This window comes from Schistocerca cancellata, chromosome 1 (assembly GCF_023864275.1).
Source record: "Schistocerca cancellata isolate TAMUIC-IGC-003103 chromosome 1, iqSchCanc2.1, whole genome shotgun sequence".
Taxonomy (NCBI): Eukaryota; Metazoa; Arthropoda; class Insecta; order Orthoptera; family Acrididae; genus Schistocerca; species Schistocerca cancellata.
Window position 1 is genome coordinate 498,375,899 of NC_064626.1, and position 19,203 is coordinate 498,395,101.

Consider the following 19,203-nt stretch of genomic DNA (forward strand, 5'->3'; position numbering starts at 1 on the left):
CAAGGCAGGTTGTTATAAGTATAAGTTTTGTGGAAAGGAGGAAGCTTTGTAAATCTGTCACCCAGCAATGACTTTGGCTGGATCACCCCAGGTGGAATTTCCTACACCCCTTCCCCCAAATTTTGCAGAAAATTGGTGACTACATCAAGTACAAAATTGTGAGCCAATGAAACCTGTCCGTCACATATGAGTCTGGAATATAACAGGGTGTGAGCAGTTGCATATCACATCCAGTGGAGAGAAGTTTGAAATGTCTTGGTAACAACAGAAATGAGGAAGTAGTTCAAGAGGACATTAAGAAACTTTAAATGTTGTATGTCAAATAAGAGTTCAGTAGGTGACAGAACTTTGTATTGTACGAGTTTACACAAGGAGTCATAATGAGGAGAAATCCACATTGTCTGTGGTGAAAAAGCTTACAACAGTATTATCTTCACTAGAAACGTTGAAAACTGAAGTGAAAGGCAATCCTGGTATGAGTGAAAGAATCCTTTAACATGTTATTCAGGAAATTGGGCTTCAGAAATAAATAACTTCAACCAAAAGATATTTGCAAAATACTTGATTGACAGTTCATTACACTAATGAGACTTAATGTGGAGTAGATCATTCCAAAAGCTTGCATGGGAGAAATAAATTAAGCCTTGCACATCAGAAAATATATGATCACAGAGGCAACGTTCGAGTGGAATGGCTGTAGAGGAGAGATTTAAATACCATCAGGTTTTGGAAAGTGTATCACATTGAAAACAGAGATAGGTTTGTGCAGAGTGCTGGCTTCTATTATGGGGAATCTTTTATTGAATGCCTGGGAAACAATAGCTAGAGCTTCCATCTAATTCCACATCTTATAAGGAAAGCAGGTCTACCAGATCATGCACTTGAGATCATAAAAATTACTTTTCATAAGTGTATTGCTTTCAGCAGACAAAGAGAATAATATTTGGTGGTTGACTCTGGCATACTGTGAATTAAACACCATTGAACTTATTGCAAGCCTTTGTAGGGAACAAGGGCAACAAAGGAGAATAGTTCTATTAAGATAAGTCATACTCTACAGCTGTTACTCCACTCTATAGTGTCCCCCAAAGTGTCTTTAGGGAATTCAATGAGACATGTGTACAAATTCTGAAGTAGATATGCTGAAAGAACTCATGGTCTTCACATAGCTGCAGAACCATTGCTGATTCAAGTAGATGTCCATGACAACCAATAAGACCTCAATAACCATGACAGCAGAGAATGTGGGGTTTTTTTATTTGTCATTATCTCAGGCAAAATTTATTCCAGCTAATCACTGCACATCATTTATGAATTTTTCATTTACTGAAATCCAAAACCTGTTTCATTGTTTGTATTCTGAGAGCTGCTTGTATATAAAGTGTTCTAATGCAATATACTATTGCATAGCCTTTTATGCCTGACAGCCACTGTTGTATTGGTAAGTGTCAGAGCCACTGTTGTATTGGAATATGAGAACGTAGTTGCCACTCTTTGCTCTGGTGAATTGGCACTTAGCATGAATTACAGTAGTGGCTCAATGCTGGTATGACAACTATGCTGGACTATAGTATAGATTGCATCTACCAAAGTATATGCTTTACAAACTCTTAACCCACAGTGTGAGGATTGTTCACACGTAATGACATATCATGAAACCAACCAAAGCTCAAGCTTTACAATCATGTTTTCTCCAAAGCAGTAGATTAGTTGGTAGGCTCAATTACATTACTACATCAAAACAACTAATGGGGCAACATTGAAAATGTGCCATTAAATGTAGAGAAGGATTATATTTTTAAAAACAATGTATGGAAAAGATAGATTGCTACTCACCATAAAGATGACACATTGAGTTGCAGACAGGCACAACGAAAAGACACTTGTGCATTAACTTTTGGCCAAAGCCTTCTTCAGGAAAAGAAACACGTATACACAAATTCACAAAAGGAAGCACATCTCATACACACATTAGCACCATCTCCGGCAGCTCAGGCTGAGATGCAGGTGCAGAAGATGGTGGTTGTGTGTGTGTGTGTGTGTGTGTGTGTGTGTGTGTGTGTGTGTGTGTTCATTTTCTAAAGAAGGCTTTGGCCCAAATCTAATGTGTAAGGGGCTTTTCGTTGTGCCTGTCTGCAACTCAGTCTGTCATCTTTGTGGTGACTAGCAATGTCGTTCCCTTATATTGTTGATATTTCAACCTGGAGTTTCCATTATTTTACTGTGCATAAAAGATGTTCATGAAAACATTGACTTGCATATGTGGATCTTCAAAGAGACAAGTTCTCTCAAAAAAGCTTGCTTTAATGTAAAACTATGTTCATGTGTATACCCCTCCCCTACACCTTCGTTTCAGCCAAACTGTAAATGTAATATTCACAAATGAAATAAAAGTAGACATTTCATGATTCCAGCAAGGTGCACACACCAGTGGTCAATATGCAGTGGAGCCAAACGAGAAGTTTAAAGCAAGGGCAAATGGAGAGTGGTCAGATATTCACTGCAAATCTAAAATGGAACCGTAACAGTGAGTTCACGTAGTTGGTGTTGTACTCCTTTTTCGAGGAGAAATACTAATGTGTAAGGTATAAAGATAATGTGGGTATATTGGGGACCAAATTTATTGACAGGAGAAAACCACACACACACACACACACACACACACACACACACACACACACAATGAATTGTTTAATTCTTCTTCCTCACAACTTGTCCAATTGCATCCACATAGTTCTAACAAATCCACACAATTGATGGTGCTCTCTGGACTGTAGCAAATATTTAAAAATTGTGCTGTTATCATTCCAGAGTGATATTTCATTTGTTGTGTTGGAACCGGTATGATTTGTCTTCTTTGTTTAATCTCATTTCTCTTGCTATTTTCATCCACAGGAAAAAAAGAGAGTTGTAATTGGTTATTTTGATCGGAAGGATGTACCAGAATATACTGTTTTTAGAAGAGTTGCAACTAATTTGAAAGAGGACTGCCAGTTCTATGTTGGCTTTGGGTAAGTGTTAGATAACTTTACAAATGTTGTTAATGCAACATTGATGTTGGATGAAAATACATACATATTCAATTACGTATTAGTTTCTGGATGTATAGTGATTTTGATGAGCAAAGACAATTTGTGGAATAAACACTTACAGTTCTGTGTGTTGTCTCTCCCTGTGTTAAGCATTATGGGCAGATTGTTAAGAAAAGTGACAATCAGTAACAAGAAATGCAAGTCTATGTCTCTGCAATGTAGTTATAACAGTATTCCTTCCTTGTTCATAATGTAAAATCATCATCTCTCTTTTTCATATGCTTTTGTGGCTCGTGGTGTTTGTTTGTATGCATGCTTGTTTGTTTGATAGAAAGTGTTTCTTCAGTGTGTGTGAAGTCGAAAATACCAACCACCATTCTGAAAGTAATGATTTTAGTCATATTGGGTCGTATTTCTTGGTTTTGTACCGGCGTACCAATTTTGCTGTAGTTTGTGCATGTCAATTTTTCATAACAGAAAATGTTTATATTCAGATTTGATCACAAGAAACTAAACCATCTTATTTTCTGTGAATTTGTCTCTGCAATGTTTGAATGTTACTTGAAAGTCATTCATTTTGAACATTACGCTTAGGCCCTGTGGGTCCAGGGGTTAGAATAGGCCTGAGGTATTCCTGCCTGTCATAAGAGGCAACTAAAAGGAGAGTGACATGTTTCGGTCTTTATGTGATGGTCCCCGTTGGGGTTTGACCTCCATATTTCAAAATTTTCCCATAGAGCAAGCCAATTGTGGAAGTAGCCTTACATGGTGCATCGTGTCCATCGTGCGCTGAGATCTTTCGCATCCTACGTCTGTGTGGATCTGCATTTCCACTCATTTACCAGCTGCTGAACAAGGTTCCCTCCATCCATTGTGCAATATCATTTTCTTCGCTGACAATTGTAACGGATTTGTTTGCACCTGATATCCAGCACAGCAGCCAGTCCTTTGTGGTTGGGCTGCCATGTACCCTGTTGGTTGTAGCCCCTGACCACACAGGGATCGCTCTGCTGATGCCTGTTCCGTTAACTACCCACGTACGCCAAGGGGTAGATGCCCATCCCCCTGGGGCATCAGGACTCCCGGAAATAGCCATCCTGCCAGGTGGCCATTGCTGCAGCTGGGTGGCGCCCGTAGGGAGGGCCCCTGGTCAGAGCGGGTAGCATCAGGGTGGATGACACACGATGAAGTGTAGTACATCAGCTCTTGCTGGTGGTCAAACACCAGCAGTCTCTAAGTGTTCATGGGCTCAATTCAATGAACAGAAGTACGACCCCAAATTGTCCCCCTCCCTGGCCACACCGTGGGAGGAATGTCAGGCTAAGGATGGTAGGGGCTCTTATTCATCCCCTTACCTTGTATATTCAAGAGCTGATGGTGATTGTTTCATGACGATGAAGCCTCAGTTTTTTGTTGAGCATTTAGAGGACATGTTTGGGGAGGTGGAGGGATTGTCCAAAATGAGATCTGGGTCAGTCTTGTCAAAACAGCATCCTCTGCCCAGTCACGGGCGTTACTCGTTTGTGGCAAGCTGGGGGATGTTTCTGTAACCATCACACCCCATAAGAGCTTAAATAGAGTCCAGGGTATTTTATTTCACAGGGACCTTCTTTTGCAGTCTGACAATGAGCTTGCCCGCATCTCGTGGTCGTGCGGTAGTGTTCTCGCTTCCCACGCCCAGGTTTCCGGGTTCGATTCCCGGCGGGGTCAGGGATTTTCTCTGCCTCGTGATGGCTGGTTGTTGTGTGATGATCTTAGGTTAGTTAGGTTTAAGTAGTTCTAAGTTCTAGGGGACTGATGACCTAAGATGTTAAGTCCCATAGTGCTCAGAGCCATTTGAACCATTTTGACAATGAGCTGCACGCCAATTTAGAGTGGTGAGGTGTACATTTCGTTCTGCGTGTCCACTGGGGTCTGAGGGATAATCAGGTTGCCACCGGTGCCTTCATCTTGGCCTTTGAGGTTGATACATCACCCGAGAAGGTCATGGTGATGGTCTACTGCTGTGATGTAAAGCCCTATATCCCTCCCCCAATGCAGTGCTTTAAATGCTGGAAGTTTGGCCATATGTCTTCCCTCTATACTTCCAGCATCACATGTCGAGATTGCGGACGCCCATCACATCCCAATACTCCATGTGCCCCGCCTCTCATCTGTGTCAACTGCGGAGAGATAATATAAAGTGATAATAGCTGGGAGGGTGCGGAGGGTTAAGAGGTAACCCATTAGACTACAGACTCAATTACAGAATTTTTGATGACATCAGGCACATCACAGAGTATACTGTTCACTCTAGTGCGGTGATGTCCCCCTCCTCATTATGATAAGTGTTGAATTAAAGCATTCTGTGGAACATGCTATTACAGAGCTTGGAGAGTCACATGGGAGAAAGAAGCATCCACATACAGGTATCTGTGAAGCATAGCCCCCTTAGTTGGTGCCATCTGAAAGTTTGTGATAAGAAACTACTTGCATAGCTAATTACGAGAAGTATCGAGCAGCTCCATGTGTGTGTGTGTGTGTGTGTGTGTGTTCCCTAGGCCTTGTTTAGAGTAAATTTGCTCAATAGACAGACTGCAGAATAAATATATACTACCTGAAAAAAATGAGTCACCCAGAAGGGGAGGAGGAAACGAAACGAAACTTAACCTTTTGAGACAATATCTGAAATTACTGTAGTGATTGCAAATTCAAGTTATTTAAAATATAACTTGGTTCTATGAGCCTTCTTATCAGCATGATGGTGAACCCCACCTGGTAAGGATGCATGCCCTTATTTGTTTGGGAAGGGTATAAGAAAGCTGTTACATCATCTCATGAGGCAAACTGTCCCACAAGCATTGTAACTGGTCTGCATTGTCTTGTTGAAAAAGACACCACAATTGCATTGCATGGGAAGCAACACATGAGTAAGCAGGATGTCTGTGATGTACCATTGTGCTTTCAGAGTACCCACTCTCAGTACCAGTTGTGAACTGAAATCTTACCTGATGTCTCCCCACGCAACACTAAGAGTAACAATGCTCTCTCTCTCTCTCTCTCTCTCTCTCTCTCTCTCTCTCTCTCTCTCTCCCCCCCCTCCCCCCCCCCCCCAAAAAAAAAAAAAAAAAAAAAAAAAAACTTTGGAGAATGAGACCTCTTCTCAGATTGCCACCATATCCACCAATGATCATCCAGGGTAGTAAATAATTGTGATTCATTGTTGAACACAATGCAATGCCATTCATCAGCAATCCATGCTTCCTGATCACAGCACCACTCCAAATACAGCCGTTTGTGTTGTGGTCTTAAATTTAGCTGAAGTGTGGGGCAGTAATTCCCTGACCCAACACCAACAGGAGTCTGTTACTCATTCTCGCCCACAAATCTGGATATTGCAAAATTCCACCAGACATCCAAATGAAGAGAGACAGTGATGATGACCCATTCATATTATGTCAGGTGTTGATAACATTGTCCCACAAAAGTATGTGACATCTCAGTGTCCTTCACAATGACTACTTGACACCTTCATGCCCCCTATATATCCTACCAGGCCTGGTAACAACACAAAACATGAACAGTAGTAATACATTCTGGTGAACATTGTCTGTTGCAGGGAATTAATCATTTATTAGCTTCCACCAAAACATCATGAGCATCATTTGTAAAAAGGATGAACTTACAGTACCCATACAGGAAAAAATGAAAGGACAAGTGGAATGTCAGCAGATGTGCACTTGTAACATCACATGGAAATGACCAAAATCAGTATATACATTTTGATGTACCTCTATAGAACCAGTAAGAGGAAAAGGAGAGCAGTTACATAAGCAGAATATGAAATTCCAAGCCCTTTAACTTAATAACTATCTTGTTCAACAGGTGTTTGAATGCCTAATCCACAGTAGTGGATCAAGAAACAAGCAATCTGATAGTGCTCATAGTTCGCGCGTGTGTCTCAGGGGATACCTTAAGATTCATACAGTAGCCAGAGAGAGTTTTACTAAGATTATGCATGCTTAACTGGAGAATAATTATTTATGGAGACTTCAGTGTTGGTTTCTTTATGATATTATTGTTCATGATCAAGGACAGATAGTGCTGCTGATGTCTAACTTTGATTTATTCTCCCCAGTAACATTCACACCGAGGACTGGACATAGTGCATCAGCCATTGATAACTTGGTTTTAAACCCGAGGTATTTGAATGATGTAGTGTTAAAAGTAATAACGAAAGGTTTCTCTGATAAATGATAGTGGAAAATAAACAATAAAATTTGCTGATCAGTTATTTCACATCATAAAAAGGTGCTGTATTACAGAATTGTAAACCACGACATAGTAAGCCATGCCACAATCTGTGTGCAAAGAAAAGTTACGGGAAGAAAACAGGAAATGGATTTACAAAGCAGGTAGTTAATAGCGGAACAGTTTAACTCTTTCTTGAACATATTCCTCCAACTTTGTTAAGACTTGCTTCACCCTAAAAGAAATCAGGGTAAAAATAATAAAAGCAAGAGGCAGCCTATGATTAAATTGTCTCATGCTGTAAAGAAACTCCTCTAGCTAATTAAAGCCAAGAGCTGACATTTCAGTACTAATAGTATTCAAAAGAATGTATAGTCGGGGCAACCACAGTTGCAAATATGCATGTTGGTCATTAGAAAACAGTTTCAGATGTATGAAAATTCTTTTTATTGGACTCTCAACCAATTTTATGACATTTCAGCTACATCTTTGGGTGAACATCTAGGTATAAACACATAACAATTACATTTATTCTCTTGTATAAATGTATAGTCTTAAACGTAGCTGTAATAGAAGATACTGAAGTATCTAAGATCATAAGGTGAGCAATGCTGGGTATATGGAGGGCTCAACATTTTTAGAATGAAAACTATAAAATGGTAAGGAGGCAGTAGTTGAAAAACTTACATCTGCAATGTATGATCCTGTCTCCAATTAATTGCTAAGACCTATTGAAATTCTGTGTGACAACCAACAAAACCATGCACAGTTTAGTTTTCATTGTGGGTCTTTCAAACCAATGTTGCTTATCTTATGACCTGAGGTATAAGTACTTTCTAGTACAGTCATGTTTGAGATTATAATAGAGGGAAACATTCCACGTGGGAAAAATATATTTAAAAAGAAAGATGATGAGACTTACCAAACAAAAGCGCTGGCAGGTCGATAGACACACAAACAAACACAAACATACACACAAAATTCTAGCTTTCGCAACCAACAGTTGCCTCGTCAGGAAAGAGGGAAGGAGAAGGAAAGACAAAAGGATATGGGTTTTAAGGGAGAGGGTAAGGAGTCATTCCAATCCCGGGAGCGGAAAGACTTACCTTAGGGGGAAAAAAGGACAGGTATACACTCGCGCGCACACACACACATATCCATCCACACGTACACAGACACAAGCAGACATTTGTAAAGGCAAAGAGTTTGGGCAGAGATGTCAGTCGGGACGGAAGTACAGAGGCAAAGATGATGTTGAAAGACAGGTGAGGTATGAGCGGCGGCAGATTGAAATTAGAAATTAGCGGAGATTGAGGCCTGGCGGATAGCGAGAAGAGAGGATATGCTGAAGGGCAAGTTCCCATCTCCGGAGTTCTGACAGGTTGGTGTTAGTGGGAAGTATCCAGATAACCCGGACGGTGTAACACTGTGCCAAGATGTGCTGGCCGTGCACCAAGGCATGTTTAGCCACAGGGTGATCCTCATTACCAACAAACACTGTCTGCCTGTGTCCATTCATGCGAATGGACAGTTTGTTGCTGGTCATTCCCACATAGAACGCTTCACAGTGTAGGCAGGTCAGTTGGTAAATCACGTGGGTGCTTTCACACGTGGCTCTGCCTTTGATCGTGTACACCTTCCGGGTTACAGGACTGGAATAGGTGGTGGTGGGAGGGTGCATGGGACAGGTTTTACACCGGGGGCGGTTACAGGGGTAGGAGCCAGAGGGTAGGGAAGGTGGTTTGGGGATTTCATAGGGATGAACTAAGAGGTTACGAAGGTTAGGTGGACGGCGGAAAGACACTCTTAGTGGAGTGAAATGAAATCCTCCCCACTCCATTAGGTATGTTAGTGTAAAAGTAGGTGGCATCAATAGTGCCAAGCAGGGCACCGTGTGATAAAGGGATAGTAACTGTGGAGAGTCGGCGGAGGAAATGATTGGTATCTTTTATATAGGAGGGCAGGGTCCAGGTAATAGGTTGAAGGTGTTGGGCTACGAGAGCAGAGCTTCTCCCAGTGGGGGCACAGTAACCGGCCTCAATCGGATGTCATGGGTGGTTGGGTTCATGGACTTCAGGAAGCATGTAGAAGGTAGGAGTGTGGGAAGTGATAGGGGTGAGCAGAGAGATGGACTGCAGAGAGAGGTTCTGGGATGGGTCCAAGGATTTGAGGAGTGACTAAGAGACCCTGCTGGATTTCTGGAATGGGGTTACTGTGGTAACGTTTGAAGGTGGCTGTTTCTGACAGCTGGTGGAGTCCTTCTGCCAGGTAATCTTTGTGCGGTTCAAAACAACAGTGGTGGAGCCTGTCAGCAGGTAGGATTATAAGGTCAGGATCAGTTTTTAGATGGTGGACTGCAGTTCTTTCTGCAGATATAAGGTTAGTTTGCCTGTTGAGGGATCTGGGGATTGGTGGTGAGGCAAGGTTCAAGGTTAACAAATTCTGGAAAGTCACCATTCCTATCATGCACTGGTACTGCTGCTCGCAGTGTGGTTATAGTTAGCTGAGCCTGCAGTCGTGTGTGTGTGTGTGTGTGTGTGTGTGTGTGTGTGTGTGTGTCATCTATTTTTGACGATCGCCCTACAGGCCGAAAGCTATGTTTATTTTCATTGTGCCTATCTGCGACTCAGCATCTCCACTACATGGTGAGTGGCAACTTTCCTTTTCATAATATTGTTACGTTCTGTCCTGGATTTTCCATTCTTTTACTTATTTTGTGAATCATTCCAATTTTCATTTGTCTCTATTACATTCCATTCTGTCTTTGAACCATTCTGGACATGCGTTATTCTTCGCCTTGATGTTTCTGCACTTATACTACCATGGAATTTTTTTGTGTCTGACTTTGGTTGATGTCCTTTCATATGTTTTTCCTCTGCCTCGATTAGAGTCTGTTTGAAGCTGTTCCATTTTTCCTTGGCATCCTTCCTCTCGTCTTAGGGTAGCTGTATCTTAATCTTTCCCCTATATCTCTCTTGGTTGTGTCTATCTTTTAGTTCCCAGCACTTGATTTTTGCATGTCTGTTTGTCCCTACTAATAGGCTGTGGTCACCATATAGATTAATTTTTGGTATCACTTTCAGGCATCTTGTAATTTCATCAGTTATTGTGACATAGTCCAGATGTCTTCAAACTTTTTTCACAGCTGGCCAGATAACTGACAAAATGACAAGTGTGGTCCGCACCATCATTCTGTGCAATACTTAAAAGCCAGAACAAAAGCTCTGGGGAAAAAGGATGTAAAACTAAATTCAGCATTCTGTTTTAATGATGGGTGAGTGGCAAGCAATGTACAAAAAATGATGACACTCTCAACATATTTGTGAATTAAAAAAAGTTATCAAAGCCAAGTCACTACTCTGTAATGATGCAAGTAACAGAGTTCAGAATCAATTCATTCAAGAAAAACCTGGAATTGACAATGATGGAACGCATGTCTATGTCTGAAGTTCACACAATAATTCCCTCTTTCCCACAGAATTCTTGCTGATGTATGATGCCATGTGTGAAGAGAGCATCCTGAATTTGAAAACTTTCCAACTGAGTCCTGATCTGCCCCACCAAACCCTTCCTCACTTCAGCCGTCACCCCCCCCCCCCCCTCCCTCTCCGTCAACCATAATAAATCAAAATTGACTCCATTGGAGGTTATAGTCTTGCGGAATCTTTTGCACTTCCATGAAAATAGCTTTTCCATTTGGTCCATGCGTACGGGGTCCCGGGTTTGGTTCCTGGCGGGGTCAGGGATTTTTACCTACCTCGAGATGACTGGGTGTTGGTGTTGTCCCCATCATTTCATCATCATTCATGTAAGTGGTGGGATTGGACTGAGCAAAGGTTGGGAATTTGTACGGGCACTGATAACTGCGCAGTTGAGCACCCCACAACCAAACCATCATCATCACCATCAACATCAACATGATGTTCCATGCATGCTGCAAACAGATAACAATACTTCCATTATGTGAAAGTGCAAGTTCAAATTGACACCACAAATGAACACGAGAAGTTGTGATGTACTTGGGACATGATGTATTTGAGACATCAATAGACTCATCCAGCACCAGAGAATAACACAAAAAGTTATTGGCATTTTGCATGTCTGTAGCACTGTGTTCCCTCCAATTTCTTCTTCTCTCCGCATGGCTGAAAGGCTGATACTTCCAAACAAAATGGCTTTCTTGCAACACAAGTCATTTCCTCCTCCCACCATAGAATCTTCTGCCATCTTGTGAAAAATTTTGTATATTACAAGGGTGGCAGATTCATTTCCAGCAAAATTTCTTATGAGGAGATTTCTTTGGGTTTTTAAATTACATTTGTTGGACTGATATTTCTCAGAACATAACTTTCCAGAAAATTTTGAATATGTTGAGAGATGTTTTGTTTCATAGTATGTTTCATAGTTTCAAAACAGCAACACTTTTGCCACAATTTAGGTAAATAGTTTTGTGGTTTTTTGTATCCAGAATGAAGTACTTTACTCCCCCCTCATTGAAAACATGATACCTGGCTTCCACTTTCCTTTTCGTAGTAGCCATGATGAAGTAAACAGATCTGCAAATGAGAGACATTGAATTATAAACCTAATTAAAGTGTTTGGTTGCTGCATAGCAAGCAGACATTACCAGAAACAAGAAAATCTAGGTTCAATAATTTAAAATTGAACGTAGCTGTTTAAGGCACATAGCAACCAGTAGGTGTCTGCACATGTGAAAATTTCCCAGTATTCTAAACATAATATTTGAATGTAAATTGCGTCATAACTTTTCGTTCAAGTACTGTCTTGGGGCTGTATCCAGCCCAAAGGTTGTAGTTTGGTGATCCCTGATATAGTCTGTTATGGATTTCTGATCCAAATTCCAGCTGTATCTGATAACTTTGTGACTATCTCTTTTCTTATACCCAATCTGTTACCAATCATCCATTTATTTCTCAGACATATGTCTAGTAAATACACCTCCCTGTCCCCATTTCTTTCTGGCGCTCTGCTTTTTCCTGTAACTGTTTCATATCCTCTTGTATCATTCTCAGTTCAAGCTTTATGGTCTCCTTTAATCACAGCCATGTGAGATTTGACAGCATCCTCCAGTTTATCATTAAACTCTTCCTTTTCATCATCCTTTTCTAAGGATACAACATTAACAGTCCCAATTCTTCTATATTCTGTGGACAAATCCCTCTGTCATGGGAGCCATGTTGGCCATCATACCTGATTTGCACAAAGGCTTTTTGTCACTTTCGGTATTCATTTTGGTCTGAGGCTTCTTTTGATTGTTAAACGCTATTGGCTTGCTGGGCCTATCATAGCCTTACCAGAGCCCCATTGGTCATTAATTGCCAGGGTTCCTGTAAGACATTCAGAGCTATTGTAGTGGCCCTGAGGCATGCACAGTCTTCACTGTACTTCATCCCTGGAGGCAGTTCCTTACTTTGCCCTGTCGCTTCTCCAACAATGTGAACAAGGGGGTTGGACTTAACAGGAGACAATAGTTTTATTAGTATCCTTATTAATCTTTACTGTGTGATGATTGTCACCATTTACATTGCTCATCAGCATTTACATAATTCTTATTTCACTTTATTTTCATTAGTCGTCTTTTTTACAAATTCTTGGTACTGCTCTTGTTCAAAAATACATTTTGTGCACTTCTGAGATTTATACATATATAGGTACAGTAATTTACTTTCCAATTTTGTGTACAAGTTGCTCAATTAGGAACTGTGATGATGAAACTTGTTTTATGTTACTTTTTATGTATCCCCCATTGACAAAGTGTGTATATGGACCATCAAGAAAGGTCAACTCATTTATGAGGACTGGGTGGGTATAGGTATGCATGAAATGAAAAAGTTTCATTGTGTTTTGATCCTGACTGGAGTTTACAAGTGAAGAAATGAAGATATTGGTCAGCTTTGTAGTGTTGAGAATGGCCAACCACGTTTCAGTGAAATTATGTCTCTCAACTGGGTGTTGCTCTTTGACAATAAAGCAACCCGACACAACATAGGTCAAGTGAAAAATTGAAACCAATCAGAGAAGTTTTTGAAATATGAGAAATTCCCCTTATGGATGCCTACAATCCAAGATGGTGCATGACTCTGGATGAACAGTTGGTCACATTTCGAGGTTGATGTCCATTTCAACAATACATCACATCAAAACCTGGTTGGTAGGAAATAAAGTTCTGGGCAGATTGCGACAGTTAAACAAGGTGCTGCTGGAAGATGAAAGTTTATTTGGGGAAGGAGGAAAAACCTAGAGCCGTGTGACTTGAAGAGAATGTTTCGAAAACACTGGTGATGGAACTTGGAAAGTCTGGACATAATATCATCTGTGATAATTTTCTTTACATCTCTCGATTTAGATCCTTATTTGTTGTCAAAAGATCTGACACTAGTTGGTACTATCCAAAAAAAAAACATAAGGTGAAATTCCTGCCAGTTTTTATTACACCTAAAGGATGTAAAGTACGTTTTTGGTTTTTAACCAGGTTTGGTGTAGCTTCTAATGTTCGTAAGAAAAACAGTTTTATAATCCTTGGCGCTCTTCATGGACAAACAATGGTGTCATCACAAATAAAGAAGCATGATGTTATAATGAAGTACAGTGCCACAAAGGGCAGCGTTGACACCGTGAACCAGAAGACACGATGATACAGTGTGAAGAGAAAAAGACAAGGCACAGGCCATTGGTGGTTTTCTTCGACATGATCGACATAAGTGTAACAAATGCATACATTATTTGGATGATTCTGGCTACCAATAAAAAAACATACATCAAGCTTTCATCATCAATGTGGAAAAGCCACTAGTAGTGGTAAGGAAGTCAATGAATTCATTAGTAGAACCGGATCCAGGGAGGGCAGTTAAGCTACCAGCTAATAAAAGGATTCTGTAGAGAAGAAAGATAAAAAGAGTCAAATTATATTTCGGAAGTGCACCAAACCTGTATGCTTGGAACATTCTGCCATTGTTCGTAGATAAGAATAAAAGCCACCAGTAAAAGTGTTTGTACCTCAACAGTTTTTCACATTGTAAGTAGTCAAAATATTGTCTATTTATATCAATTTAAACAACACAAGCCTGAGACACCCAACTGGTAGGCAATACTAGACAGGTTTTCTGGTAAGCAGAGCATTGTGTCAGTCAGATGTGGATTAATGAGTGCAATGATCATTGGTGCTATTTCCAAATCACCTTCTCTGGTAGAAAAATTTACTGTGAGAATTAGGTCAAAGCAGAATTAACTCAGTCACAGATACAATCCCTTCATTAAAGTTGCCAAAAGTCTCTTTCACCTTACATCTTTATTGCTGTGGCAGAAGATTTAATTGCCTGCTGAAGCATGTGAAATCATGATACAGGGAGCACATTTAAATTAGAGCAGTTAATAAAAATTGACAGGGTCATCCATATCAGTTGTACATACCTCAAAATATTGCTCCAGGCAGTATTAAATGAATACTTTCTACTGTATAAAGCTAGTGAGGCATAGCTACAAAGTTCGAGAAAAGTAGTTGTGAGTCAACTAAAAAAGTACCTTAGCAAACTCATTATTAGGTGCTTTGCTTTGGTCATCTTGAATTTGATGTTATTGCGTTAACGCTGCTGAAGCCCTTTAAGAGGTCTGTTTTTTTTAAGTTGTTGTCACTAACAAGTCTCTTAAGGTCTGCTAACATTTACATAAATAATACATGTATGTCAGACGTTTGTAAGTCATTTTGCTGATAATATAGTTCATTTAAATGCTGGTCTTGTGTATACATAACTGGTGTAAAATAAAACCATTACTAAAATTGCTACAAGGAACCTAAAAAATTTCCTGTTAATTTGTAGATATATCCACTCTCATACCTTACGAAAAGCATATGAACTTGCAAAAGACTCTGAGCAGCTGTGGTTGCTATATTCACAATAACTGCAACATAGTTCTGGTGATATATTTACCTGCAAGCTTTCTTTAATTTTTGTTCTCACTTTTGTGTGTGTGTGTGTGTGTGTGTGTGTGTGTGTGTGTGTGTGTGTGTGTGTGCGCGCGCGCGCATCGTCTGCGTCTTTCGTTGGCATATACTTACATTAAAGCATTGAAAAAAGATTTGAGTATGTATAATTTAACATGCAGTTGTGATTCCTCATCAGATATTTGATCCAGAATGTGGAAAGAAACAAACATTTCAAATCATAACACATTTTGAGCCACTTGGCATTAATTGGCTAATAAGAAAATTTTGTTGCAGCTGTGCTATGTGGCACAGAATCGCAGCATGTTGATATGTGTTGTTCTTTTTGTTTATCAGTGATGCAAGTGCACAGATGCACCCACCTGGTCAACCAATTGTTGCCTTCCGACCAGATAAGGCACGTTCCAATGAAGAAGATGAGACATTCAAGGGAAATCTGAGTGTCTATGATGAATTCAACATATGGGCATCAGAAAAATGTGTGCCACTAGTCAGAGAGATTACATTTGAAAATGCTGAAGAACTAACTGAAGAGGGACTTCCATTTTTAATTTTGTTTCACAATCCAGATGACAATGGAATAGTGAAAAAATTCAACGATGTTGTCCAGTCAGAACTTCTATCTGAAAAACGTTAGTATTTCCTGTGATATAAGTAAATTTATATTGAGTGAAGGATACTATTTTATTTGGTGTTATTTGGCTCATCTTGCCTATTAATTACTTGTTGTTGCAAAATTTCAGATTCCATCAACTTCTTGACAGCCGATGGCGTAAAATTTACTCATCCACTACATCATTTAGGTAAAACGTTGAGTGACCTGCCCTTAATAGCAATTGACAGTTTTAAACATATGTACCTATTCCCAGATATCAAAGACATGGAAAGACCGGGAAAGTTAAAACAGTTTCTAAATGACTTGCATACGGGGAAACTGCATAGAGAGTTCCATTATGGACCTGATCCTGTAACTGACCCACCACGAGTTGATGGCAGTAGTGGAAGCAGTAGCACAACCAGCAAGAAACCTACAACACCACCAGAATCAACCTTTAAGAAGCTAGCACCATCTAAAAACCGTTATACTCTGTTAAGAGATGAATTGTAAAGCATTGTAGTGATGAACACAATTTTAAATGTGAGTGAACGATTGAAACTTTGTCAAGCCTGGTAAGTGGAGACAACAGAATTGAAAATGCTACAGCCAATAAATGAGTGAACTATTGGATATTGAACCTTAATTTTATTTTGTGTTAAAAAAGTAACCCTCAGATAGTGTTTTAGATTTTGTTTACATATTGTTGAACATGGATGTAATCACATCACAGCTAAGAACCATATTGATGTCTCTTAGCACTTGACACTTGTGAATATTTAAATTAAATGTATACATTGGTAAATTGGCATATGTATTACTTTGTGTGTTGTAAATGGGGTTGGCCACCAAACAGAGACAATGATCCTGACCTTGAACTTGTAATTCTTTTTGTCCCCAAGAGTAACACTGATATGATTTCTCCAGATTCAATGTGCATAAAATGAATTTGTGTCATTTTGATCTCGCATTTAGTGACTATTGGTTTCAATTTAGATACATGCCTGCTAAATACTGATGGATTGTGTAGTAAAATACTGAACTGAGTCAGCATAGTGGATTTGTCTGAATGAAATTTGCCACAGATTGAGGATGTAGTCAGTTTCACTAACTAGTTATTCTTGAGTGTTGTTATAATTGAGTGATTGCTGTCCGCTTGTGCAATGGTTGTTTTTTTCCTCTCCATAATTTATTGTACTTTTATATGTTATTACTTAGAGCTTGTTGTATAGAAATGGTTATCAGTAATGTCACTTTGTTGAAAAATTAATAGTCTAAATTTGTAATATTTTGATTTGATAGATGTTGTATGGTGCAGTGTGTGTTTTGTTGAACAACTGCAGGGTGATGCTGAGTAAATACTGCAAATATTGAAGGGAAGGAAAGAAAAATACATGTCACCAATTCAGAGCAAAGGAAAGGGCAGCCTCTGACCGCTTCTAATTCACTGTAATTGTCTATAACAAAGTTTAGTGTTTTAGTTCACACACATCTGATGCAGATAAATAAAGTTACTTGAAGTACTGTAAAAATATTACTGAAAAATTCAATGTGTGTGTTTTGGATTTATATACTAATACTATTCACTGTTCGGTTAATTGAGAGCTGCAATTTAGGAAACCAGTTGATCTATGACAAAAATTATTTACTTGGTTGCCTGTCATTAATAATAATAATAGTAATAATAATAATAATATAATCATCATTATTTTCCTTCCTTTCATGGTGGTCACACAACAGCAGCAATCCTTGAGATTGAATATGGTACATTTCCCTTCACTAAAATCTGAAAATGAGGTCTATGTTTCCGTAATCTATTTCTCCGACATAGATGAGATAACGTACATGTGTACATGTTAAGGAAACACATCAAAATAAAAAGAACTGTATATGATTGCAACTGTTAAGAGTATGAATCACTTTTCTTCACAGGGAAGATGTGGGAATGTTTGTGCAGTTTGATGCATTACCAACAATGGGAAGCGACAACACAATTTGTTTAAAAATTGTGTGACCTTAGAAGAGAAATGTATAAAATATATTTTTCCATCTAGATGTAAATAAAGTGAATGAATAAAAATGTACAGTTGTTCATGTTAGATTTCAGTATCTTTAGAAATTAGTTGTGTAGAAGTGTGAATGATGTGTATAATCATAAAAACATTGAAATCAGTATTAATAGGTAGCCCTTTTAATATAGGTACATATTTTCTTTTGCTTGCATTATAAGAGTATTTTTTGTTTTAAGAGAGTATTAAACTGAAAATTTAGTTGGCACAATATTGACAACTTTATACTTTTCTTGGCTATTACAGAAAAATTACAGTAACTTACTAAGTTATTCGTTCTGAATAAAAGTTCCCTTATTTTCACTCCTTGAACCAAATTGATAAGTAGTTCATGTAATATAATGTATCAGCTCTAACAAAGTGTCGTGATCTACAAATTGTTCTGTTTATGTAAGTATGCAGTATCTGTCGGTTCTCTGATCTAATTATGTCACATTTGGTCCTACATTTCATTATTTGGCTGGAACATGTATCCATTTAAAAAATGTACCTTATAAAAAAAAAAATTTGAAATATCACGACTCAGCATCTCCGCTATATTGTTACATTGAAATTATACATCTCAGATTTAAAAAAGCTGTTTTATGTTTTGCACTAATTATGATGAGAAACAGTACATATGCCTTTGAGAATAGATGACAGTCTAGCACTGAGATTTCTGAAAAAAGGACTTTCCTTACAAAAAATGTAGAATATTGCAATGTTTTGTACTTAAAGTCAAGTTAGCAGTGTTTTTTTTTTTTTTTTTTTTTTTTTTTTTTTTTTTTTTTTTTTTTTTTTGCCCCCGCGCATTGAGCTTATTTATGTGAGCGAGCCCACAGATGTATTACATGCCACTTACCAGGCTGGTTCATAATATATGTACAATGTGATACTTCTGCCAAAAGTGAACATAGCAGGGTAAATAGTAATGTGAGGCTCGTAGCCCTAGAAAATTAAAAAAAAAAATAAAGGAACTGTTTGTTAAAAGCTTTAATGATTTTGAGACAGGAATTTAATTTGAAAAGTGCATTTGATGTTCAGGTTATTACTCTGTCTGAGAATATGCTGAATATAAACATCGGTTACAAAGTGTATGTCATCATTTTTAATTTGCTTGCACTATGTAACAAGTTTTACACCATTATATTGCAAAAATTCTCAGGTGAATAATGTTGCTGTCTATGCTGGTAAAAAGTGTTACCTATCTATAATGTTGTTACGTCTGCTGTATCGTTGTAATTCAATATGCAATGCCATCCCGTGTGTAAAAGTCGACTAGTAACTTTCAGCATTAGAGATCACTATGAATCTACATTTATTAACTATGCACAG

The 19,203-nt window shown here is 38.8% G+C and overlaps 1 protein-coding gene across 1 annotated transcript in view; it reads left to right on the forward strand.

Moving 5' to 3' along the window:
• LOC126178053 (endoplasmic reticulum resident protein 44) overlaps positions 1-18,909 on the forward strand; it is a 77,794-nt gene extending 58,885 nt beyond the window's left edge. The window contains exons 5-7 of the mRNA XM_049924500.1: positions 2,896-3,011; positions 15,562-15,857; positions 15,969-18,909. Coding sequence (XP_049780457.1) covers positions 2,896-3,011; positions 15,562-15,857; positions 15,969-16,333 — 777 coding nt within the window. The 3' untranslated portion in view covers positions 16,334-18,909. The remainder of the gene's footprint in view (positions 1-2,895; positions 3,012-15,561; positions 15,858-15,968) is intronic.
• The last annotated feature ends 294 nt before the right edge of the window (positions 18,910-19,203 follow it).